The sequence below is a fragment of the Amphiprion ocellaris genome, chromosome 4, assembly GCF_022539595.1.
Source record: "Amphiprion ocellaris isolate individual 3 ecotype Okinawa chromosome 4, ASM2253959v1, whole genome shotgun sequence".
NCBI lineage: Eukaryota > Metazoa > Chordata > Actinopteri > Pomacentridae > Amphiprion > Amphiprion ocellaris.
The window spans coordinates 10,871,904-10,899,671 of record NC_072769.1 but is presented as its reverse complement, the minus strand read 5'-3'; the positions used below and the strand labels follow the sequence as shown (position 1 = coordinate 10,899,671).

The 27,768-nt window shown below is 39.1% G+C and overlaps 1 protein-coding gene and 1 long non-coding RNA gene across 2 annotated transcripts in view; both read left to right on the top strand.

Annotated features, from left to right (window-relative positions):
• LOC111564245 (sphingosine kinase 1-like) overlaps positions 1–17,600 on the top strand; it is a 46,001-nt gene extending 28,401 nt beyond the window's left edge. The window contains exons 3-5 of the mRNA XM_023263717.3: positions 3,980–4,074; positions 4,938–5,053; positions 11,535–17,600. Of these exons, the coding sequence (XP_023119485.1) occupies positions 3,980–4,074; positions 4,938–5,053; positions 11,535–12,423 (1,100 nt within the window). The 3' untranslated portion in view covers positions 12,424–17,600. The remainder of the gene's footprint in view (positions 1–3,979; positions 4,075–4,937; positions 5,054–11,534) is intronic.
• Positions 17,601–23,022: 5,422 nt separating this feature from the next.
• The window catches only part of LOC129348700 (uncharacterized), a 7,747-nt gene continuing 3,001 nt past the window's right edge, over positions 23,023–27,768 (top strand). Inside the window, exons 1-2 of the long non-coding RNA XR_008601345.1 lie at positions 23,023–23,218; positions 23,920–24,068. This is a non-coding gene — a long non-coding RNA (uncharacterized LOC129348700). The remainder of the gene's footprint in view (positions 23,219–23,919; positions 24,069–27,768) is intronic.

Sequence of the window (27,768 nt, the reverse complement as noted above, 5' to 3'; positions counted from 1 at the left end):
AGAGCAGTCTTAGTAAGTAAGTAACATAACTGGACCATTTACAGCAAAATCATGAAGTCTCACATGTCCCAGGAATGTGTCATTTAGTTTTTTAGGTTCAGATACTGAAAAGATGGTTCATTTCAAAATAGAATCGAATAGAATAGGTTTATATTGTCACGGTTACAAAAAAACAATGAAAATCAGTTTGGCACTCTATATTAGCATCAATGAAAGATAAATTATAAAAAGCAATATTAAACACAGTAACCCCTGGTTTCACGCCTGTTAGAGGCTGTTTCAGTGTCTACAGCTTTAAATGCAGCTTAGCTCCTGCTGTCCACGCCCCCTTCAGGAAGAAGACTCTCTTTGTGTCAGTGACCAGCACTTTTTATCGCTGCTAACTTTTTCTCTGCTGTTGTTTTTAAACTGTGTGTGTGGTGAGTTTGTCTGACAGAGTTGTGGTTCTTTTCATAGAGTAAGAGCTTAAAAATGACTATGAAGTGACTGTTGGTTAACATGTGGTATTAAGGGGCTGTTTCAGTCACTGTTTCTTACTTATTCCACTGTCAGACCATACAAACAGGAAAATAGCAGCTTTACACAGCTTTATTGGGAATTCAGCTGTGTAAAATGCAGTATATGTGAGCACAGAGAGCAAGAAAGAGACAAACATGGGACCACCCAGTCCTCATTTATTGTTTTTAAATGGCTTTTAAAGTTTCCACCTCTCTGAAAGTCCCTCAGCAATTTGATTTCCACAGAGCTTGGGCCTGTGGATCGATCATCGAAGCTAATGGTACACAATGCGTCGACACTTAGGCTTTTTCAAATGTTGTGGTGACATTGCCTGAAAGAATAAATACAGTCCTCTAAGTTTTCAGTTCCTTAGTTGCTGGGAATGCATTAAGAGTCTTGATTTTATACATTCTTGAGTTTTATATGTGATTGTAAGCAAATCATTGTTACTTTTATACAGAGCCAGATTACCAAAAAGAATTTGTTCAGTCATTATGCTAATCTAAGCTAACCGGCTGCAAGGAGTAAATATAGTTTACAAAAATGTTGAACTGTTTCTTTAAAAGGAAGTTTTGTAAACCAGTGTGTTTTGGCTTGTGGCTTTACACTGTAAAGATGTTCCCGATACCTCAAGCTGTGCTAGAATGTTGACCTGTAATCCGAAATACTCATCTGTTTTGATTCTTTTAGGGGACACGGATACACAATCCATCTTTTTTCTCATCATCATGCAGCCAGTTTTCTGTTAAACAATCCATCACCGCCATGTTTGTTTTCGTTTAGCATGTAGAATAGAATAGTATTCCATCATAAGTAAGAAAAATTGCTGTTTTTTAGGGCAAGGAAGAAGAAATGGGTTGAAAGCTTAGTGAGACAGAAGGAAAATGCTTGTTGTGCTGCTGAGCAGAGAGAATTGAGACTGAAATCGTGATGCTCTGGTGCACTTGACTGTCTTTTTTTCACACCTCACAGCACTGCTTCTGCCCTTTTACCTTCAGACGGAGGACAGGGAGACTCAGTCAGAAACACAGACAGAGACATCCCTCCAAAGGGCCACAAAACAGAGATATTCAGAGACCTTATTCTAAAGAATAAATGCCAGGTTTATGCAAGAAAATCTACATGAAAAAATGACAAGCAAGTGGCAGCCTGAGGAGCCTTGATTTCCTTCCTCTCTGGTTGAAAGTTTCAAGTCTGTTTACCTGAAAAAACACTTACAGGCATATGACTCATAGGCAGTAAAGAGTCTTAAGAAGCTGGGGAAACTGCAGGAAGAAAAGCTGATTTTATTTAGATTTTTAATTGTTTTTAAAAATGTATTTTAAAGTCTCTTTATTATTATAATTGTTTTTCTTATTACTATTATTTTTAACATTTTAATTAAAGTGGCATCTGCATTAATTACAAAACTGCACAACAAATTGTCTTCTTCTCCCTCCTTTCTTCTACACACACCCTCATATTCAGACACAGCTTAAGTATCAATCAGCTCGCGTGTAGATACGATATGACATTAATTACATTCACATCACTCATCATTGATGTCTCCTCTGAATTTTTCTAAAACGTCAAACATGCCCTCTGCAGTAGTTTATAATACTACAGGTTTCAAATTTTATTTTTGGGGTCGACTAGAACATGTTTACATGCTTTAAACTTTAAAAAACAACATTGTGTTTGTCAGTCTGTGCATTGCTGTCTCAAAAACACAGATTCAGTCACTTTTAAATGTCAGGCTTTCAGTATCATTGTCCTGCTTTAGTTTCAGTTTCCACTTTGAACATGTATGGAAGAATTGCTCCAATATTACAACATGGTATTATGTAGAGTAGTTGTACAATGTTTGAGCAGAGCTGCAGGTGAGCTGGTGTGCTCAAGCTGCAGCATTCTGGAAGGAGTGGATGGAGAGAGGCAGGGACTTAATATGTCTGCACACTCTGGAGGAAGCAGCTGGGAAGGAATTTTCTTCATGTAAAGCACGTTTAAATATGTAGGTTGATAAGAGAGATGAGTTTTTAGAAGTTTAATCAATGACCAGAGTGAAACTTGAATGAAATTCTGCTTCAGGCCCACCACAGACTAGCTTCATCGAACTCCAAAACACATTGTTTACTTCCTGAAACCGAGCAGCGTTAATCATTCAGAGAGATGTTTATTCAGCATCATTTTTATCGCTAAACTCAATCTATCGATATAAGAACAGTCAATTTCAAAGATGTTTGGCTAGTGAAACCTCTGCCGCTAATGAGGGTATTTCAGGTTTGTTAAAGAAGGACTCAAAACGTTTAATAGCTTCATTTGTTTTACTCCCACTGCTGTTATCTCAGCACATATAATGATCAACAGAGATTTTAGTATTATGTAGAAATGCACAGTATCTCCTCTACTCCTTTACATGATAAATATACATTTAATAATGCTGTATTCTAAAGGACGCCCTCTTCAAATAATTTCCCAGACTGTTTCCTGAAACTAGATTTTAATTTGGTTAAAATTAATCTGTGACTATGTGATTTATGCTTCTTTAAAAATTAAATCAGATCCACCCATTATTCTTTATTATTATAAACTTTATTCTTCATATATGCTGAACTGTATTCTTTCCTATAGATAGATTTTTGCATCTTCAGTTGACTTGCTGTTGTCTGTCTTGAGGACTCTGTAGGCTTTGAACAATTTGTTTAAATTAATTACTTAAAGTTTTCTAATTGCTGCCTCTGTTTTCTCTTCAGTTAGCACAAAATTACAAAGTTCTTCCCAGGGACCCTTTGAGATCATAGTAAAATAAAGTTATGGTAATATACAGTATGCTAAAATGTAATTTTGCCAAAGTCTTTTAAGATAGATTCTCTTCTACATTATTTGATCTGTGCTGTCTCGGGGCGATGCAGTCATTATTGTAATGCATGCAGCCTGGAGTGGCTCGAAAAGTTAACCTTAAGAAGCAGCTGGTCCTGTCATCAAGGTCCCACTTCTCCAGATTATTCATCCTCAGACTAATTTGACAAAGTGCTCCTGAGTAATTTAGTTGTCCCAGTGTAATTGGCAGCACGGTAGACGCTTCATTTAAGACCATATATCAGCTTTCCCTCCCCTGCTGATACTTTAATTTAGGAACTGAGGGGGAAAAGGAACCAAGAGTAGAAATAAGGAGGACAGGATGGTACTCTTACCTTCTTTTTGGCATGACTTAGATGTCATGTAATGTGTCATGTTGATCACTCATGTTACTGCACACACACACACACACACACACACACACACACACACACACACACACACACACACACACACACACACACACACACTGGCTGTATTCCAACTGGAACATATGTAGCTAAACCTCCATGACTTTCTGTGAAGAGGGAGGAAGCTGACAGGACAAATTTCTCAGAAAGTGTCCCATTTTCTCATACAGAAAAGACACATATTCATGAAAGCACACTGTCTTATGTTTTTTTGTGTGTGTTGCGTTTTGCAGAGCGGCAGAATCACGCCCGAGAGTTGGTGAAAGAGGCCGACCTGTCGCAGTGGGACGCTTTAGTCATCATGTCAGGAGACGGACTTCTGTATGAGGTGAACCAAGACAAAGAGTTCATGAGAAATGCTTTTATATTTTGTATCACAGTATGAAAAGTTTATTACTATGATAGTATGTATAATAGTACTTTTTTTCCCACCTTTTGTACATATTCTGTTGTACTAAAGTATTTAATAACCATGTAGGTGTCTGGTTGTGATTGTAAAATACACATTAGGTCAAGTAGTACCTCATAGTAAAGCCTGAAATATAAATTAAATAGAAGTAATATTTGAGTAATCCATTAACAGAGATAAAAGCTGCAACTATTTCAATAGTTTTTCCAGCAAAAACATTAAAAAAAAGCTGCTTTCTCTGGTTTGTATCATCATAAACTGAATATCTGTGCGATTCGGACTCTTTGGGTGCTATTTTTTGACATTTAATAGATCACAAAAGTAACTGTCAGCAGTTGCTTTGTCATTGTTTATGACAAAATACGGCTCATGTGTAACACTTCAATGTACAAATGCATGATCACAGTACAGCTGTCTGCCACAGTGTGAGTTAAATTCAACACTTTAGAGACTTCTCATCAGGCGGTGAAGTTTTACAGCTGAAACTCACCGTACAGGGCTTTTCTCAGTAGCCTTTGTTTAGTGATGAAACATGTTTGTAATTTCAATAAGATGAAATGAGCATCAGTGCCTAAACTGTGCCTAAGAAAATACTGGATAGTGTGATTTAAATCAGCAAATTGTCTGATTAAAATTAAGTAAACATGACAGAATCAGCTTACTGGACAGTTTCTGTTCTCTCTATGAACATATTTCTGTCAACACTACAAAGGACAGTCCAACTGCAGATGGATATTTCTGTCTGTCCAACTAATCACAGCTGTATTTTCTGTGTGTGTCAGGTGATAAACGGTCTGCTGGAGAGACCAGACTGGGAGGAGGCCATCCGGACACCGCTGGGTATCCTTCCTGGTGGATCAGGCAACGCCTTGGCAGCCTCCGTACATCACTATTCTGGGTGAGTCACCTGGAGAAACATGAATAAAACCATCAGTCATCAGCACTCTGTTGATCTGTCCAACTGTAGGAATGTGTTGGCGTGGTTTTGATACCATGGCTTCTCAGACTGCAGTATTTGTAGGTCACATAGAGGTTTATTTTGACATTTTACATTTTTATTTGTTTTCTAATCGGTCATTTTTTTTTTACCAGACTTTCAATGTCAAACACTCCAGATTCTCACATTTGAAGATTTTCCCTGCCATACGTAGTTATTTTTAAATACAAGATATTTTTTGAACTATTTTCTGACATTTTTGAGGCTAAAATGATGATAATCAGCAGCTTCATCAAAGTTAAAACACTCAGTTGTTGCAGATAAGAACGTTACAAGCATTGTAGCTGTAGCTGCTTTGTAGTATTATTATTCTATTGTGACAAACCCCAAACTTAGAGCTCCACATAAACCAGTCTAACCTGTTACATGACATTCTGTTTGGAGCCATGTCATTTTAAGAGCAGTTCTGTGATTCTGTATTTTTTGTGCACACATGATGCAATACAAACAGATACAATTACTCATATCTCTGTCAAATTCAGTGTTTTAGTGAATTTTTATTTGACTAGTAGCTGTCTTCTGGTTGAAACTTGATGTGTCTGATTTAAATTAGATTATGCACTTTGGTAGTTTCAAAGCTGTGGTCCAAAAAAAAAATAGCCTAATCCAATCAGACAGAGCTCGCTGTGCTTTTTGAACAACTGAGGAAACTAATACAGGAGAACAAGGTCTGTCCATTCTTATTCTTAAGTACCAACGCACCCTTGCAGATACCGACTGTGTATATTGGCTATAATCCCCTTGAGTCTGATTCAGTTGAGCCTGTAGCACTGATGGCGCTCAGTGTCTCAACAAACAGGTATTTCTGCTGCTCTGTAAGACACTGTGGCTGCAGACAGTTAAATAAATGAGATGTGGCTCGGTGGTATAATCGTAGATGTAGCGTCGCTACTACAGCTGAGCCTCAGACACACATGGTCCGACCTGCTGGTGCTTTTTAGTGTAAAATGCACTCATCTCATCTGAATAAATTATTAATGATTTGCTTATTTGAGGCATTTGTTTAGTGGCTCATTCAGTTGGAACAAAGAACAGAAAGGAGAAGCTGAAGGACAGAAGGGAAGGTGGAAAAAAGAAAAGTCACTCTCATTTATGTACCTGCCACCACCAGTACAGATAAGATTACACAGGTACAGTGGAGCCACTTTGTAAACATAATGTGGTCTGTTAAGGAGCAGCAGAGTACCTTTGTCTTGATGTGCTTTGTCTGTGCTACAACTTTCCTCCTCATTACCATAGACATGAAACAGGACAGTCGTCTTTACCAAAGTGGGGCAATAGTATGCAGAATCATCAGTTTATTAAATACTGTAACAGATACATCAGCTAACATGAGTAAAAAGCTTAATGTGTGTATGATACTCCTACATTTCAGCCTGTTTTGGTGTTGATTCCACTGATAGCTCCACAGTCTGTGTTGCAAAGAAGTGCAACTAACAGCTACTTCAGTGCTGATTAATGTGACAATTATTTTCATGATTAATTAAATCATTTAGTTTGTGAAATGTTAAAAAATGAAAATGGCACATTTAATTGCTCAGTGGTCACAGTGATGTGTTCAGTCTATCAATTTTGCTAGTTTTAACTTTTTTTTGTTTTTGTCAAGTTTTAAGATAAAATAAACCGCTTGAACCAAAGAACGTTTAGCTTTTTGCACGGAAAAATCATTGAAGCCATTAATCGTCGGAGCCTCAAGCTTTTTCTGGGCTTATTTTGCTCCTGTCACATTTTTACTCTACATTTTTCACAGCAATATAAAGTCCCACATCTCCATGGAAACCATGGCTAGATGTAGAGAACTCAAAAATGTCTTTTTTCCAATATAACAAAGGTGTAAAGCAAGAGTTTTATTGTTATTCACTAAAAATTTTAAATACCTGGAGTCAATGTGTCCAACATTCTTGTTGTGTGCCTCCAGGCGCTAAGAATACTGGGGAAAAAATACAGCTAAAAGTTATTACTTACATTTTATATTTGTTTCTATACTTATTTTCTATCTGCTCAATGTAAACACAGCCTGCAGTTCAGCACAGTTCAGGTAAAAAGCCCCAGAATTTTTGTTATGTGACTGTTTGTTGCAGCCGAATGACTAATGGCTTCATAGTTATCCTAAAAAATGCAGAATTTGCTGCTTTTTTACAAAATCCAGTTCGAGGAAATGGTATATTTTTGGCAGATTTTTTACTGGGGCATGTAAAATAAAGATGATGTCGATGAAATACAAAGATTTTAAGCTTAAATTTGACAAATTTTCCTGACAGAGCATCACATCACAGATGAGTAGTTCAAGGGCAATCAGAAATGTGACAATCCAATGTTTTTTTTTCTGTTTTTGAAGTCTATGGCTTTAAAAAAGGGAATTATCAAAATTAAACCATTTATCAAAGACAGCCTGTCTCTCATATTTGGGATTCATATGAAAGTGCAGGTTATCGCTTTAGCTTCACAAAGATGTTTCTTCCTGACCCGTTTCTTATATAAATTCGATATATTCACAGCATGGAAGCTGTTACTACTGTTAGTGTGTCACATATTCTCCCCATTCCACTCTAAAGTCCCCACGTATGAAGTTAAAAACTGTCACGATGTGCTTCGAGGCACTTCTTTTTAAAGCTGCTCTTTTGTTTGTAGGTCACATAAGCTTTATCTTGTCCTCACACCGTGCTACTTTTCCTTTATAATCCGTCATTTTGTTTCTCAGTGTGGTTATTTTTTGTGTTGTGTCTAGTAGCTTTTTATTTAAGCCTTTGTGCTGCTGTTTTGGACTTTTTTATCCTCAGTGGGAGTCTAGACTAAATAAAAGCTGAATCAAATAAACTAAAACTAAAATAGAATTGAAGAAAACACCTCTCTCAGAGGGTTCCGTCTGCACCAAAGAGCCGCATTCATTCATCACCTCCACTGCGTCTGCCAGTCAGCCTCTCATCAAACAATGGTCCTCCAGCCTGAGCAGCAGCAACAATGAGAGGAAGGGACCAGACTTTGCATTGTTTGCTCTCCTCTCTCACTCATGGAGCATCCAGAAACTCTCTCTCTGGCTGCTGCAGGCTGTCCTGCAGTGGCCCTGGCCGGATTGTATTTGGTATTATCCCCAGCTGAATGTTGGGTTCACCGAGGCTACGTGGATCAAACGAGTGACAGCTAGAATGAATCTGGTCGTTCAGGTTCACCCTCAGGGTTTAATGTGTTTCTGCACATGAACAGAACAAAGTGAAGCCGTAACATCATGTAAAAAGATTGAAACTGCTGACGGTTTGTTACTTGACAGGTGTCACCATATGTACATGTATTTATATGACACCTCTGTGTGACGGAGAGTCTCCCTCCACTGGTGTATTATAGATGCTACATAAAAAGCTTAAAACTCAGGTACCAGTACGACAATGCAAAAATATTCCATTAAAAGCATTTAAAATGGTATTTTAATTCGACACAGTTTTATGCATAATCAGTATTCTCCTTCTGTAGCTGTTTTAACTACATTGTGCAACATTTGGTAGTTCAGTCTGGTGGTTGCAAACTCACTGGGAGGGTCAAACTTATCCAGAGATCACCATGGAGGTTTGTGAGATGTTTAGGTAGAAACAAAGCTTGCTTCATAAAATTTGAAATACTCTTCTTTTCTTTTATGTTTCTCCAACAAACATTTTAATGAAATCATCTGAGAAGTTAAGTAAGATAAAGCTTATGTTTTCTGCTTTTCACAAGCCAGAAAAGTTTGGAACCATCCATCCATTATCTATAAACCACTTAATCCTCATTAGGGTCACTAGGGGGGCTGGAGTCTATCCCAGCTGACTTAGGGTGAAGGCAAGGAACACCCTGGACAGGTCACCAGTCTATCACAGGACTACACATAGAGACAAACAATCACACTCACATTCACACCTACAGACAATTTAGAATCATCAATTAACCTCAGCATGTTTTTGGACTGTGGGAGGAAGCTGGAGAACCCAGTGATGACCCACACATGCACAGGGAGAACATGCAGACTCCATGCAGAAAGATCCCAGGCCGGTACACGAACCGGGGATCTTCTAGCTGCAAGGCAACAGTGCTGACCACCGATCCACTGTGCAGCCCAGTGTGGAACCACTGATAAAATTTTATACATTTGACTTGTATTTTATGAGCTGTTCTTGTTAGCCGTAGCCATGCAATTCACGTGTGTCCTCATGCATGTTTGTTAAGATAAGCCTTTGCAGTGTTACAGCAGCAAAGAGGATAGAGCAACTGCACAGGGAACATAAAAATATAAAATTGTCTGTTCTAGATTCATAATTTAACAAGAACAAGAATATACGTAAATAACGTTGATCGTGTACAGATTCTTCCAAATGTGGAAATTCAGGTACTACAGAATCCTCTAGATTTAGAAAAAATCCTGTCTACATATTGAAAAACAACAATATTGCACAGATTCCTCCATAAGTATAAATACTGATGTGAAATACTAATATTGCACAGATACTTCCATGAGTAGCAAATACTTACTTGACAATAATGTATTGAAAAACAATAATATTCTTAGAATGATTTTCGGATGAATTGCAGTACATTGAATAACTTCTCAGTCCGGTTTACAACCAAAATACCTGCAGAAATGACCAACATTCAGCAGCAGCATTTTTATTTCACACAGCTTCAGCTTTCCTTGGTGTTTACTGCTAATTAGCAAATGTCAGCATGTTAACACACCCAGCTGAGACAGTGAACATCAGTGTATTAGCATTTAGCTCAAAGTACCGCTGTGTGTAAGTGGAAGCACTCAAGTACTGATGACTCTCAGTTTTGGTTTTGCACAAAAGGGGAGAATTTGTATAGAGTAGAAGTGTACTTGGTTACTGAATTCCACTGATTGTCTAGTGCGTGAAAAGCAGATGAAACTGTGGCAAAGGCGAGTTGGAAATGATATTATTCCTTGACCTTTTTAGCAGATGTGATTAGAATGTAGCAGAGCTGTGGAGATGTAGATGAGACTATTTGGACTGGAGCTTGAATGGAGGATGATGAATATGTAGATAGTTTGAACTCCACTGAGACGTCCGTCATCACTCTGTGAGGAAACAGCCGGCAAATCTGTGTGTCTGTGTTTGTGTGTTGTCCTGACCTTCCACCTCTGCCTCCGTTCTCCCAGATGGGATTGTCTTTGTTTGCCTGACCGGCCTGTCACGTCTGAAGGCCCATAAGCTGATTCTCTCCCCTCCACCCCCACAGCCCAGTGGGGCTCCACCCTGCAGCGACTCTCTCCCCTCTGTGTTTTTTAAATTGCACAAGGTCACATTTAGCCCTTTATTGTGTAACGCTCCTCTTATAGCTCCCCTAAAACACACTGAAGCCTCGACCCACTTCCTGAAAAATATTAAGTGCACATTCCTTTTATATTTTGGTGTGTGCAGCTTTCATTTAAAGACAGATTTTTAATAGTCTCTCCTCCTGCAGGAGACAGAACACTAGTTGTGTCTCAGCTTTTCAGAATATAAGAATTTGTTGCTTTTTTTGCATTTTAATTAACGGGAAGATGAATCAATAATGGAAATGCTCCTTAGCTTTATGTTCATTTTGGATCTGGTGCTTATAAATAAATGAGCATTTAATCCGAGTTGAGCTGCTGCTGCTTCCTACTTCTAATTGCGTTTGGTTATTTGAAGGGCTCCTCAATTCTATTGTGGCTGTTTAATTTGAATAAAGCTTCCGATTAAATATAATGGTGGTCATTGGGCATTTAAAACTTTCTGTCTGTCTCTCTTTTTTCATGATTTTACTAATGTAAATGTTTGTATTTACTGAGCGTTTGTGGAACTTTCAGTCATATCACAGGATTTTCTTCAGGAGGTGTAGTTTTCCTAGCTGCAGTGCATTTGTAGATGTTGTAGATGTTGAGCTTAAAGGTCCTCTGCAAAGGGCAAGACTGAATCTTCTTATCATATATCACTTATTCTATTTTTTCTATTTAACAAAATATATCTGGTTAGTGCATCATTTTTTATGTATTGTTTGAGTTTCTACTCTTATGAATAACCCTCTTTGTTATGTGACACTTTCTAATTATGATGGTTCAGTGTAGGACTGATTGTTTTTGTTATTAATTCATCTACAGATTGTTGTCTTGTTGAATCAGTTAGTCTTTGAAATGTCAAAAAATGCATTGGGGACATCTTCAAACGCCTAAACCTGAAGATGTACATTTTAGAACAACACAGCCCCAAAAAGGAACAAATAATCACAATTAGGAAGCAAAAACTTGGTATAGTCTTGCATGTTTACATTTTTAGCACAGTTGTTAAATTCATTATGTCATTGTTTCAGCTCTAGTTTTGGTTGAAAGTGAAAGCAGGTGTCAGCAGGAGTCATTTATTTCCTGTCTCTCCTCCTGCAGAGCCTCTCCAGTGTCCAGCGAGGAGCTCCTGGTCAGCTGTGGGTTCCTGCTCTGTAAAGGCCTGGTGTCCCGTATGGACCTGGTCTCCATCCATCTGTCCTCCAGCCCTCGTCTCTTCTCCTTCCTCTCTCTGGCCTGGGGCTTTGTGGCCGACGTCGACATAGAGAGCGAGAAGTATCGTCACGTCGGAGCCGCCCGGTTCACCGTCGGCACGCTGGTAAGGCTGGCTTCTCTCCGTGTCTACAAGGGCAGGCTGGCCTACCTGCCCGCCTCCAAGGACCACAACAACCAGGAGGGTTTGAGAAATAACATGACGGTGCCCTGCAACAACCAGGCTTCCTCCCTGACTCCACCTCCTGTCCTGTGCCGACCGTCCAGAGACTCCTCCTGCCACAACACCTTCCATAACTCCTGCCACTCCAACAACTCCCTCAAAGTGAGGAGGTCGGAGAGCACGCCTTCCCGAAGCGCCACCAAAGCCCCCTCGGGCCCTCCCGACTCCCTGCTGGTGCCTCTGGACCAGCCGCTGCCTGCAAACTGGGTGGTGGTTCCGGAGGAAGACTTTGTCCTCATGCTGGCCATGTACCAGTCCCACCTGGCCGAGGACCTCCTGGCGGCACCGGACGCCATCTTGGATGATGGAGTCATTCACCTTTTCTACGTTAGAGCGGGAATATCTCGCACTGCGCTGCTGAGGCTTTTTCTAGCCATGGAGAAGGGTGCACATCTGGCTACTAACTGCCAACATCTGGTGCACACGAAGGTGAGAGCACTGAGGCTGGAGCCATACTCACCCAAAGGGATAATAACGGTGGATGGAGAAGTGGTGGAATACGGTCCGTTGCAGGCAGAAGTACACAGAGGCCTGTCGAGATTAATCACTGGATGAACTGAACGAGCAGCACTGCCAGCTTTCATCTCTGCTGTTTGCGGCTGATGGTGTTGATTAAACACAGTTTAGCATTTCAGATGAGAAAGGCCCAGGTACGGGAGCAAAGCAAGGGATGTAAAACTCATTTACATTCATCTGCAAACTGACCCTCTCAGCAGCAGACAGGAAAAACACGTTTCATCTGAAGATGCTGTGATGTTGGGTGAGATATTACAAGAGAGCCACAGTGTTCAATATTACATGAATGAATCATTTCCTGTGAAATAAATCATCATAGAAACAAATTTAGGCTGAATATAATCAGAAAGTTTTTTTTCTTTTTAAGAGTTACTCAAGCTTCTTTTCACAATAAGAGCATTTATTGCAGGTATTTTGTGTTTGAAAAGGTCACTTTTCCAACATTTGTCTTTCAGACTGTATTTCACACAGTCTGTATCTGGGGATCAAATTTACATCCTGAAATAGATTCTTTTTATGTTTCTGGCTTGTGTACAAAATTTTTAAAATGCATCATCTCTCATTGGGACTTTTCAAATTTTTTGATGAAAAGTCAAATATACACTACCAGTCCAAAGTTTGGACACACCTACCCATTCAATGGCTTCTATTTAATTATTTTGTACTTTGACATCAAACCTATAAAAGAATACATATGGAGTTATGCTGTAAACAAAAAAGTGTTAATCTTAAGTATTAATCTACAATGTAGAGAATAATACAAATAAATAAAAAGCACTGAATGAGAAGGTATGTCCAGACTTTTGACTGGTAGTGTAATCATCATTAGTGTTCAGAAAAAGGAAAAATTTGAGCAAAACTGCTGGAAAAAGTAGGTGTAACCTGCAATAAACTCTGTTATCGTGGAAAGAAACAGAATTTAACGCCATAATATTGAGCCGAGCCTTGGATTGATGGATTAATAACCATTTCTAATTATTATAATTTAATGACTATTTATTGAATGTTGAACACTGTAGCCGTGTGCTGTATGAACGTCTGCCTCACTGAAGGCAAAACACAAACACATGACGGATAGCTGACATGTTTCATCACCTCATTGTAAAGAGTTTAACCTCCACAGAAAGTAAATCCATCACCGTCTTTAACCTTTCATCTCGTTCATAGCTGCGGAGAGAACGATGTTTCTCACACATATCAGCCAGAATTACAGCATCTTATGCAAAAGCAAAGGATTTGATTGTTTTTGCCTCGTGTGTGTGTATGTGTGTGTGTGTGTGTGTGTGCTCGCGCGTGTGTGTGTTGCAGAGATGTCATCACAGCGCCGTCATTTGCGACTGTTTTATTGAACACAGAAAGCCTCAAATAATCAGTTAAGGCCAAAAGTCTCAACTTAATACTTGACTGATGCGTTGTTGAGTCTGGGACGATAATCCACTCCGACGTGGCGCAGTTAGTGACACGAAGTCGGCCAAGCCTCCACTTTTTTCTCCAGTGTAAATAACACCAACCCCTACAGAGCACATACAATATTTATTTTCACATATCGAAGCTGCTTGAGGTCGCCCTGCAGCTTGCTTCTTGTGCCTGGTTTCCCATCAGAGGCTGTTTGTCGTGTCGTGTCGCTTCACTCTGAGCACCAGAGTCCCAGACGGCTTCAGATCTCGTTGCCTTAAAGTCTTGATGGCTCCGTCCTGTTTCACAAAAGCAGTTTGCGAGCTCAAAACGCTGCCAGCATCGCGTTTAATGAATGATTGTCGCTCACAAATTGCAGATAAATTTGCAATATTCTTCTTTTGCGTCCTCACTGGGGTCACAATCGCCGTGTTTGTTTTGGTGAGTTAAAAGCTCCAAATTAAAATGAGAAAATTATCTCACACTGAAAGTCGCAGCTTGTGTGTTGTGAATTTAATGAAACAGACATCGGGTTTTGTAAACAACTTAATTTGATGTGCAGTCAGATTTATTAGATTTATGTGTGTCACACTTGTTTCTACTAAATAACGTCCGTTGTATCTGATGAGGAGACAGATATTAATGTAGATGTGATGTTGCTGTAAAGGAAGAATCCACCATAAAACACTTAAACACAGTTAAAGGGCTGGTACATTTAAATTTAACAAACAAAAACGACATATTTCCTTTCCACGCCACTAATGCCATGTAGACAGTTACAATGATTTATTGTCATGCAAATGTTTATTGGCAACAGATTGCAATATTGAATCAAAACAACAAGAAACTTTACTGGTGGAAGAATTGTTTTTAGCTCTACTGGCAATTTGAGGCTTGAATAATTCCAGGTTTTCTCATTTCTCGACCAGTTTTGCTTTTTTGCTGTCAAAATCAAAGTCGTTTTCTTAAATAATTACTTGTAGAGCCCGATTGATGCATTGGTTGGCCAATATTTTCTGCTGGTATTGGCCTGACACAGTTGTATCTGTTTCAAAGTATTTGTTATCTAGGATATGATAAGAAGAATAGAAAAATAGTGTCATCACACAGTTTGTCCAGCAGAGCAGCTCCATTGTCTCCTCTCAGTTCTGTCTGCAGCGCATGTAGCAGAGTGGTCCACAGCTGAGCAGATGGTGGTGCGGAGTCAACCGGTGTCTTCACATGAAATCACTAAATTGTTAAGTACAGTGGTAGAAAAGTTAATAGACAATGACCCCATCGAGTTTGCTTTTCAATATAACTGTACCATACTATTATGTACAAAGATACATAGGATAAAACTGGTATCCGGTCAGGCTTTAATTACTAGTAATTTTATTTATTTTAAATCTCGGAGATTTCTGTCCCCACAACACTGACTAAATGCAGATTTGTTTTTTGTGCTTCCAGTTACGAAAAATCAACAAACTTCACCGATGTTAGTTTATATCAGGACTGTGATGAAAACTTCACAGTGACATCTGTGGATCATCCAGAATAACGGCAACCCAAAGACGTGTTGCTTTTTGATATTTTAAGTTCTTTAGTTCATGTTACTGCGGTTTAGACAGAGCTATCAGAGACATTTAAGCACGCTTGAGTAAAAAACTAAACCACCTGCGTGACTATTTATCCCTCGGGTTGTTTATTGCACCTTGAATTATCCCAGGGTCTGTTTTTCTTGTTTTGTTTTTCCTCACAACAAAAATTGAAATTACAACATCAAACTCCTGAAAAATGTTCAGCTCGTGCAGCGACTGAACAGCACGGACCGATGTGATCAGTGTTTAAGTGTTTGTTGGTGGATTTTCTCCCTCGGACGGCTGCTGTGGCTCCTGCTCTGTCCTGCAGCTCTGCTCCTGGTCGGTTGATTGATGTGTTTTTTTGCCTCGATGTGCTTCATGCTGCTGCACCCTCCAGCCCACATACCGCCCTTCTTTTTCTCCTCCTTGTTTTCTGCTGCTTTCATCCATTGCAGAGCTGAACACACACAGGCTGATTTATCAGTGATATCACCAAGGTGTCTTTAACATTGAGCTTTAAATCACACAAGGGGAAAATGGTACCTAAGGCTTCTGGATTGCATGTTTAAAGGCTCAGATCTTTTCTTTGCCTGCGTCAAGTCAAAGGGAAATCAGCACTGAGGAGCCTTAAACAAGGGGTTTTGGGTGGGAGAGGGGCGTTGTAAGCTGGTTAAAACAGAGAGTGAGTGCAGGGAGTGGACAGAGGGGGGAGGAAGGGGAGATATCGACATGTTAAATGCTGCATGAGGTAGGCGGCGTTGTGATCCTGACAGGGAGCCCTCATTCTTTCTCCTCACCACAAGAAATCTCTGGGGAACATTAGCAAACTGTCCCGAAGCCGTAAGAACGTCAGAAGGACGAGATTTACGTTAAGATGAGCACAAAAATCAGGGACCAGAGGGGGCGAAGGCGGATAATCTTAAGGACCAAGCGCAACAAAAAAAGATGGATTTTGGAGCTCTGATGTGCCTACAGAGTCACAGCAAACATGCAGATGATTCCATGTTTTGTTTTATCCAACATGCCACGACTGTTTGGCAAAGACCAAAATTAGTTTCCCCTAAGAAGAGTTTCTTTTATTCATGTTTTTGCACAACATATGTGTTGCCAACGCCGTTTTGAAGCCTTCGTGGGGCATTAAGGTGGAGTTTCTATTGTTTAACTGATTCACAGGCGCTAATTTAGTTTGTTTGAATCCTGTTTAATCATGAACTCTGCAGCAGGAGTTCAGTTTAAGAGCGACAAGCACCTAAGATGGAAACAGTACTTGAAGAACCTTCTTGTTCCATTTTCTTCTCACTTTTGTTTCAGTGGACACATGTGGTCTGTAGCACCAAAACCCAAAGTCAGGTCATGGATTTCAGACCGATGAGGACTTTAGATGTAATTTTCAGTAAATTTCTGTATTATAACATCATTTTGAGTTGCAGAAATATATTTTCTGCTCTCATTTATTTCCCCGATTTATGTGAATCACATAGAACCTTTGTTTTTCGTGCTACAGACCATGTTCATCTTATTTTTTTCTATGCAAAGTCAGATGTTTTTTGCCTGATGAAGGGTCCTTTAACATGTCTGATGTGCCTTGATGGTGCTGCCTCCCGGTGGTTTGAGTTTGGCGGTGCATCCACTCATTCATCGCGCTAGAGGCTGAATTTTAAAATCATTTGTTCTTCCATCACTATTTTTCAGACTCTGAGACGCTTGGAGGAACGGACGAACTACCAGACTCAGTTTAAATATTTTACAATGACATGCTCTTTTGTCAGAAATATGATAAAGTTACATCACACTTCTTCCCAAACTGTGTAGTTTTGGAACTGTGATGTTTTGTGAACCTGCATCGTGACCTGAAACCTGTAGAAGCTGATAAATAATCATCAGTATCGACTATCTTATTCAGAATAACGGAGTGTGAGTCCAGTTTCTCTCTGTAGGATCCAAATGAAACCAGATGAAGAACCTGATTTAAATTCTTCTGCTAGCAAAGATAAAAACTCGCCTCATCTGACTGTTGATTTGCTGTTTATGTCTTTATCTGCTGCTTCTGAACTGTTACCGTCTTGTGTGTTTAATGTTTACGGTGAAGGGAAAAGTCTTTTTTTTTTATTTTGGCACACTGAAGATTGAATAACTGATTCTGTATTCAAAGATAGATCTATTTTTCGATTTAGACAAATGTCTGTAAGTTTTCTATATCAAATCAAACATTCTGCTGGAGTGTTTTTGATTAAAAATAAATTAAATGATGGCAAATAACCTGTGCGTGATTTGATTTCTGAAATATTTTGCTGTGTCTGGTTTTAGTAAAGTACAGTACTATTCTGCTGTTGCTGACTTGAAACAGTTGAGCAGTTATATTTTGGGTTCAGGGTTAGTTTATTCCATTTTGGCAATACTCATTTTCAAGTGAAAACAGGTTTCTGCAAAGTAACGTCAATGAGTATAAAATGTAAAATAAGTGATTCCATAAGTACTCACACATTCAAATCAGTGTTCATAAATGCACCGTAGGTTACAGTTACAACATTAAACCTGTGAAGTTGGGCCTCAATCAGTCTTACACATCTGGACACAAGTTTTATCCCTTTCTTCTTTGCAAAACTACAACTGAGTCCTACCACAATTTGTTTTAGTTGGATTGAAGTCGAGGCTCTGCTTTTTTGTGTATTATTTGAGTTTTATACAGTTGTTTTTGGTAAGGTACAGCGGTGTAGTGAGGACTTTTTGTATCTCCTTTTCAGAGCAGCTAGCGAGAGACCGCATCATTGCTGTATCTAACACACATTTTATTTGCACTAGGTATGTGAGCTCCCTCTCCTTTGTTTTGTCCTTTGTATATATTGTTCAATCTTTTTCATAGTTCTGTTTTAATGTTTATGTATATTGTGCTTGTGTGCTATGTTATACGAGACGGCCTGTGATCCCGTTGGGAGTAGAGCGGCTAGCGAGAGACCGCATCATTGCTGTATCTAACACACATTTTATTTGCACTAGAAGATAAATTCGTCGGCTACATCAACGTGGTCCTCTACTGTCATCATTCCCCGCATCCGCACACACAACGCAGAGAGAGGGTCAGAGTTGGGCCAGACCGGCCACAATTGCACTTTATTTTCTTAGGAAAGAAACATTTTACAGGTTTATATTGTTTTCATGTATATATTTTAGGTCATATTTTTCTACTTATGTTATATTTTAGGTCATATTATTTTGTACACATGCAGGACTCCATAGTAACATTTCACTGGTAGCACCGATGAAAACAAAAAATATAACGAACATGTGAACACTTGAACTTCAGAAGGGGAAATATCTGCACCGCTCACCTGGTAAGTCTATATGAATCCCTCAGGAGTCTATTTTACTACTGTAATTGCTGGGCGGTACCATGCGCCGTTTATGTCCCGGTGCGCGGCGGTGGTGCTTCCCTTCTTCCGCTCCATGCTTGCTCTGGTGGTGGCTGTGGATCAGCGTGACGGCGTTGCTGGGCGCAGCTGCTTCTCTGTTGGTGTGGCAGCCCAGAGGTCGTGAGCGCCGTCAAGGCACGCCGTCTCTTCAACACTGTGGCTGACTGCTGGAGCCGGGGTGAAACGGATCTTCTGGAGCCCTGCTGGGTGTAGGATTACAGACCCAATCTGGTTGTGTGTGTGTGAGCCATATTCTCACGGCTCACATCCTCCGTCTGACCCACTACCACCACTCCTGTCTGGGCACATCCGTGATCACGCCACTGGTGGGACACAATTGTACTGGATTTCAGCTGAAGGCTGCTGTTCTATCAAAGTGTCATGAGACATTGACATTTTTATTGTGATATACCCTCCTCTATTGTTAGCTTTTGTTTCAATAAATTGTTTGAGATGAGGAAATCACTACTGTATGCTTCTATTTAAATGCCCTACATTCAGGATATATCATAAACTTTTTACATAAATTTCACCTGAAAGTTGAATAACGTTTTGTGAGTAGGGTATGTAGAGGCCAGTCGTGTCACTGCTTGTCCGTAACCTGGATGGCAGGCCTAGAGTTTAAGGCCTTATGGATTATTTGAGTTGATTTGGTTTTCTGTCCTTGTTATTTAGAAATTAATTTAATAATTTCCTGTTGGTATTTTGGTTTCACTCATTGTATTAGTTGATTTAGTTATCTTTTTTTTTAAAGTTCATTTAGTTTCATATATTGATTTAATTGGTCAATTTCTTGTTCTTTTTGCTTTTGTTTTCTTTTGCTATGTAGATATTTAAGTCCACACCAGTTTTGTTTAGTTTGGGCATGTTTTTATTAATCTGTTTTGCCTTTGTTGTCAGGTGCTGTGGGCTGACTGCCACAGTTAATCCTTGGTGGTTGTGATGCGTTCTTCTGTGAATCTGTCTGTCTGTGTGCAAAATTACTCAAAAACAGACCAACAGATTTGGATGAAATTTTCAGGGAAGGTCAAAAATGACACAAGGACCAACTGATTATATTTTCAGTGATGCGGCTTATAGTCTGGATCCACGGCTTTGTAAAGGATTTCCCATTGCCAGATACAGCTGCCAACACAGCGTGGCTGTAACCATGACGTGAACACTGTCAGTTTCCCATCAATTCCTGCCGCCCGCTACATATTTAGGTCATGTATGTAGCAAACCCCAGCCAGACAATGGTGAAGCTCCTGATTGACAAAAACACCGTCAGAGCTTGTTTCCATTCCAGCTAGCTGCTTCTAAGTTTAGACACATCCTTTACTAGACAGCAACAGCGTGGAACCATTTTCTTTCATCTTTATGTGACTTTTCGGACCTTTCTACAGCGTCTTTGTCATGTCAAGATACTGCTTCTTAGATAAACACTTCCTGTGCTGCTGGAATGGTGACAAAATAAAAGCCCGGAGCATTAAAAATACGCCTTCAAAATAAAAGCATGGAGGGAACGGTGATTTTAACACTAGCAAAACAAAGGCTTGCCAAAAGTGATGAACTTATCAACAAACCTTTATAAGAGTAATTTACAGGCATTTCAGTATCCATACATAATGTGCACATGCATAACACATGCCTGTGCTCAGCGCGAGGTCATTTTTTTTATTAAAGATTTCATCTGTCGGTAATGATATGTCAACTGAGCAGCCTTGGCAGAGTACTGCACTCTCTCAGTGCTTTTCTAGTTCAGTATGTGTTAACTGGTGTGTGACACTATTATATTCTTTTCATATAAATTTGTCAATAAAATTGTTTAATTGCAACACATCTCGCCCCCTGTGGTACTGGAACCTACCTAGCCTTAATTGGTACAATGACAGTGGAAATAAACCTTAGCTAGGATTTCCTGGGTGCAATTCCCAGGTGGTGTTGTCGCAACCATATCTGGTTTTGCTGTGCACAAAAACCTCTATCTTGCAACATATTCTTTAGTATTTGTATATTTTTGGTGCACTGCTTTCCAAGAGCTTTTCCACAATGGAAGTGCATATCTGTGTTGTGACTGCGGCTGTTGCAGCATTTTGGTTCTGAGATGAAGTTGAGGTTTATTAACGGCCTCAAAATGGTTGCATTCTTCTGCAAACAACAGTCTGAGTGCATTTTAGTCTTCTCATACATCCATGAATCAGTTTTAGGTGCCTGAACAAAAGCAAAACTGTATGAAGGGATGAAGTGAAGAGGAACCAACTTATCATTTTGACTGAATAAAACAGTGAATGTTCAGCAGCATTGCTCTCTTTGTCTCTTGGAGTTTCTTCACTTCTACAAGTCAGTATTGTACTGGGACGCGATCCGGGGATCTTCTAGCTGTAATATAATCAAGCATGATTAATCACATTGCTTTGTATAAGATGAAATAATGAATTTAAAAGTAGTGTGTTCCGCACTTTGAATATGTTCCAGACAAACGCAATCTAGGACAAGTTTCTGCTGCAATGGAACTGAAAATGCATTTTTTGGGGTTTTTTTTTGTTTTTGTTTAATATCCACTATTAGTCCCACAAAGGGAAAATAGTTGGATGAGAATGTAATTTTGTGGAGAAAGGATTGTTTTCTCCCCTGCTTTGTTTCGTCCTCTCTTTTTTGTCTGGCTCACCTGGACAGACCCCAATCGTCTGTTATGTTCTCCACCCTGCTGCACAGTTGATAGCTCTCCCTCCTTTTCCTTTGCCCTGGTGTGTGTGAGTATGTTGGTAAATGTGTGTGTGCATTACTCAGATTACAGCCTCTGTCACTTTCCTCTGATTTACCTCCTTTTAACCAGGCTAAGTTAGATTTTACTTTCAGTGCCGTCTGTAGTCTTTTTTTCCCCTTGTGTCGTGTTTTTAGTACTCTTGTTTTCTGGAGTAAGAGTGGCATTTAGTTTATTCAAAGTTTCTGTTTGGTTCTGGAGTTTTGTTTATTCCATCTATGTACTCTGGCTTTCTCCTTCACTCGCCTACCAGCTCTAGTTCAGCTGTACTTATTCTGCTGGTTCCAGTTCATTTTCTGCTAGCTCTAGACACATTCTGCTTTCAATTCAATTCAATTCAATTCAATTCAATTCAATTCAATTCAATTCAATTCAATTCAATTCAATTCAATTCAATTCAGTTCAATTCAATTCAATTCAATTCAATTCAATTCAATTCAATTCAATTCAATTCAATTCAATCCTTTAACTGTCATTGTCAATAAACAACTAAATTTCGTTCAGAGCATTTCATACACTGCATAGCAATGATATCAAAAAAGTGCAGAAATGGTGCAAGACCCTTCTCCTAGTCCCATAAACACCCACCGTGTAAAATTAACACACAATAATATACTATTTGATTATTCAGTGCAGTCCTCTGATGAGGATTCAGATGCAAATTTCCGTATCATAACATCATTTTGAGCTGCAGAAATATGCTTTCTGCTTTCATTTATTTCCCTGTCACCACCTGATTTATGTAAATCATAAAACTCTGTTTTTCGTGCTACAGACCATGTTCATCTTATTTTTTTCTATGCAAAGTCAGATGTTTTTTGCCTGATGAAGGGTCCTTTAACATGTCTGATGTGCCTTGATGGTGCTGCCTCCCGGTGGTTTGAGTTTGGCGGTGCATCCACTCGTTCGTAGTGCTACAAGCTGAATTTTAAAATCATTTGTTCTTCCATCACTATTTTTCAGACTCTGAGACGCTTGGAGGAACGGACGAACTACCAGACTCAGTTTAAATATTTTACAATGACATGCTCTTTTGTCAGAAATATGATAAAGTTACATCACACTTCTTCCCAAACTGTGTAGTTTTGGAACTGTGATGTTTTGTGAACCTGCATCGTGACCTGAAACCTGTAGAAGCTGATAAATAATCATCAGTATTGACTATCTTATTCAGAATAACGGAGTGTGAGTCCAGTTTCTCTCTGTAGGATCCAAATGAAACCAGATGAAGAACCTGATTTAAATTCTTCTGCTAGCAAAGATAAAAACTCGCCTCATCTGACTGTTGATTTGCTGTTTATGTCTTTATCTGCTGCTTCTGAACTGTTACCGTCTTGTGTGTTTAATGTTTACGGTGAAGGGAAAAGTCTTTTTTTTTTATTTGGCACACTGAAGATTGAATGACTGATTCTGTATTCAAAGAGAGATCTATTTTTCAATTTATACAAATGTCTAAGTTTTCTATATCAAAACAAGCCAGGGGGCGGGACTACTTGATTGACAGCCCGGTCCGGAAGGATTGACAGGTCCTATGGAGGAGGCAGCAGAGACTCTGCTCCCCTCGTTTAGATTAATTCTGATATAATAACTGTTGGTTTATTTATCGGTGGAGCAGCACAACATTTTCCACAGACAGTTTTCCTGCCCGTTGGCTTGTTTTAACCAGTTTTCTGCCTTCGGCTGATTCTACCAGCAGACACTGAAAGGACTCTAATAGTTTGGTAAGTAAATGTTTATTTTCGTATCGGTGCCGCTTTTAATGCACTTTATATGCAGCTTTAGTGTCAGATATAATGTGTGCCATGCACTCCAGATGTTGGTGGAGTTTGTTTCAGTGTGTGTTGACCAGAGAAGAAAGTTAGCATAGTAAATATTAGCTTTAATGTTAGCGATGCTAACCGAGCTAGCTGCTCAGTCCTAGCCTGATTAAAGCTAACGTAGCATCAAGCTAATGTGTTGAGTTTCATGTAAACAGCTGAAGTTTGTTGGGTTCCTGTAATGTGTTTCGTTAAGTTCATAAAACTGTGGCTGGTTGACATTAATGTAAAAGATCAGAATCAGCTCCAACATCTGCATCTGACAGCATCAAGTCAACCAGAAAGAAAAGAAAAAAAAGAAAATGACTTCTTTCTGATCACATCTGTTCCGCTGCTGCTCACATTCTTCACATTTATAGTCCACTTTTAAAAGTTCAGCAGACAGGTGCTCTGCTTTGGAGTGTGACGATGTTGTTGGTGATGTGGAGAGTGAAGTTTCCGTTTCACCCACAGCGTGCTTTATGGCAGCCGGGTTGGACTGGATGTTTGAAATACTGACCGACAGCTCAGATTTAACTGTCTGTAGTTCTGTTTTGATGGGTACTAAACTTTCTTTCAAAGCCGACAGGAGCTGGGTCTTTAAAATAACCGCCGTCTCGTTACAGAGTGAAAGCAGCAATTCCTCCTTAAGGTCAGAGATTGCAGCATATGAGGGCCTCTTCAAAAGAAGACGTAGTTGATGAAGGCGTTCTGGAGCAGGACCAGAAAGACCACGACCAAGCAGCCTTGAGATCTTAGGCAGCGTCTCCCTCAGGTGGGTGTCAACGGTGTTCACGGTCAGGTCTGTGTTAATCCCGTCAAAAAACAAAACAGAAAAAAATCTAGATGATAAATCAACATGTAACCAAAGCACTCTGTGTATAATGCCATACTATAGGATGTAGTTCAGAAAATATCAAAGTATAGGATACTTTTCAAGAATAACATAGTATAGCCTGTAGTTCATAGTATAGCATGTCGGCAAAAAAACCCAACTGACTATTATGTGGTTCAAAAAGTGCAAAATGATAGGATGTTGCCTAAAATTGTCATGTATGATATGTGGTTCAAAAAATGTCATAGTGCAGTATATTGTCAAAATAGTATGTTTTTCAAGAAAACATCAGAGTATATGTCATCTAAAAAATGCCATAGAATGATATTTCATTGCACAAGTAAAAGTATAGTAATTTTTAAAACTGTTCAAATTCTTGTATGTTGCTAAAAAACAAACAAAACTAAAACAAAAAAAACGTCATACTAATATGTCAATTTAAAAAGCCTATATTATAGAGTGTCGCCCAACAAACGTCATAGAATAGCATGTCGCTCTAAAAACGTCATAGTATGGCCTTTGGTCCAAAAAACGTCATAGTATAGCATGTCACTCTAAAAATGTCATAGTATAGCATGTTGCTCTAAAAACGTCATTGTATAGCATGTCACCCAAAAAATGTCATGGGATAGCATGTCATCCAAAAAACATCATAGCATAGTATGTCGCTCTAAAAACGTCATGGTATAGCATGTCACCCAAAAAACATCATAGTGTAGCATGTCACTCTAAAAACGTCATAGTATAGCCTTTGGTCTAAAAACGTCATAGTATAGCATGTCGCTTTAAAAACATCATAGTATAGCTTTTGGGCCAACAAACGTCATAGTATAGCTTTTGGTCCAACAAACGTCATAGTATAGTATGTCACTCTAAAAACGTCATAGCCTTTGGTCTAAAAACGTCATAGTATAGCATGTCGCTCAAAAAACGTAATTGTATAGCATGTCGCTCAAAAAATGTCATTGTATAGCATGTCGCTCTAAAAATATCATTGTAAAGCCTTTGGTCCAAAAAACGTCACAGCATAGCATGTCATCCAAGAAAACATCATAATATAGCATGTCATCCAAACAACATCATAGTATAGCATGTCTCTTTAACATTGTCACAGTATAGCATGTCATCCAAAAAAGGTCATAGGATAGCCTTTGGTCAAAAAATGTCATAGTGTAACATGTCGCTCTAAAAACGTCATAGTATAACATGTCACTCTAAAAATGTCATAGTTTACCATGTTGCTCAAAAAACGTCATAGTATAGCCTTTGGTCCAACAAACATCATAGTTTAGCATGTCGCTCTAAAAACATCATAGTATAGCATGTCACGCTAAAAACGTCATAGTGTAGCATGTCGCTCTAAAAATGTCATAGTATAGCATGTCGCTCTAAAAACGTAATAGTATAGCATGTCGTCCAAAAAACGTCATCGGATAGCATGTCAATCTAAAAACATCATAGTATAGCATGTTTCTCTAAAAACGTCATAGAATAGCATGTTGCTCTAAAAACGTCAGGTGTAGCATGTCGCTCTAAAAATGTCATAGTATAGCATGTCCCTCTAAAAATGTCATAGTATAGCATGTCGCTCTAAAAACTTCATAATATAGCATGTCGCCCAAAAAACGTCATAGTATAGCATGTCGCTCTAAAAACGTCATAGTATAGCATGTCACTCTTGAAACGTCACAGCATAGTATGCCGCTCTAAAAACGTCATAGTATAGCATGTCGCTCTAAAATCGTCATAGTATAGCATGTTGCTCTAAAAACGTCATAGTATAGCCTTTGGTCCAAAAAACGTCATAGTATAGCATGTCGCTCTATAAAAAGTCATACTATAGTCGTTGGTCCAAAAAACGTCATAGTATAGCATGCCGTCCAAAAAACGTCATAGTATAGCATGTCGTCCAAAAAACGTCATCGTATAGCATGTCGTCCAAAAAACGTCAGAGTATAGCATGTCGCTCTTGAAACATCACAGCATAGTATGCTGCTCTTGAAACGTCACAGCATAGTATGCCGCTCTAAAAACGTCATAGCATAGCATGTCGCTGTAAAAACGTCATACTATATCATGTCGATCTAAAAACGTCATAGTATAGCATGTCGCTCTAAAATCGTCATAGTATAGCATTTCACTCTAAAAACATCATAGTATAGCCTTTGGTCCAAAAACGTCATAGTATAGCATGTCGTCCAAAGAACATCATAGTATAGCATGTCGCTCTTAAAACGTCATAGTATATCATGTTGCTCTAAAAACGTCAGAGTATAGTATGTTGCTCTAAAAACGTCATTGTATAGCATGTCGTCCAAAAAACGTCAATGTATAGCATGTCGTTCTAAAAACGTCATAGTATAGCATGTGGCCCAAAAAACGTCATCGTAGAGCATGTCACTCTAAAAACGTCATAGTATAGCATGTCATCCAAAAAACGTCATTGTATATCTTGTCGCTCTAAAAACGTCATAGTATAGCATGTCGCTCTAAAAACGTCATAGTATAGCATGTCACTCTTGAAACTTCACAGCATAGTATGCCGCTCTAAAAACGTCATAGCATAGCATGTCGCTGTAAAAACGTCTTACTATATCATGTTGATCTAAAAACGTCATAGTATAGCATGTCGCTCTAAAATCGTCATAGTATAGCATGTTGCTCTAAAAACATCATAGTATAGCCTTTGGTCCAAAAACGTCATAGTATAGCATGTCGTCCAAAGAACATCATAGTATAGCATGTCGCTCTTAAAACGTCATAGTATAGCATGTTGCTCTAAAAACGTCAGAGTATAGCATGTCGTTCTAAAAACGTCGTTGTATAGCATGTCGTCCAAAAAACGTCAATGTATAGCATGTTGTTCTAAAAACGTCATCGGATAGCATGTCAATCTAAAAACGTCAGAGTGTAGCATGTCGCTCTAAAAACATCATAGTATAGCATGTCACTCTAAAAATGTCATGGTATAGCATGTCTCTCTAAAAACATCACCGTGTAGCATGTCGCTGTAAAAACTTCATAATATAGCATGTCGCCCAAAAAACGTCATAGTATAGCATGTCGCTCTAAAAACGTCATAGTGTAGCATGTCGCTGTAAAAATGTCATAGTATAGCATGTCGCTCAGCAAACGTCATTGTATAGCATGTCGTCCAAAAAACGTCAACGAATAGCATGTCGCTCTAAAAACGTCATTGTATAGCATGTCGTCCAAAAAAAGTCAATGTATAGCATGTCGTTCTAAAAACGTCATAGTATAGCATGTGGCTCAAAAAACGTCATAGTATAGCATGTCGCTCTAAAAACGTCATAGTATAGCATGTCGCTCTTAAAACGTCATAGTATAGCATGTCGCTCTAAAAACGTCATAGTATAGCATGTCGCTCTAAAAACGTCATACTATATCATGTTGATCTAAAAACGTCATAGTATAGCATGTCGCTCTAAAAACGTCATAGTATAGCATGTCGCTCTAAAAACGTCATAGTATAGCCTTTGGTCCAAAAAACGTCATAGTATAGCATGCCGTCCAAAAAACATCATAGTATAGCATGTCGCTCTAAAAACATCATAGTATAGCATGTCGATCTAAAAACGTCATAGCATGTCGCTCTTGAAACGTCATAGTATAGCATGTC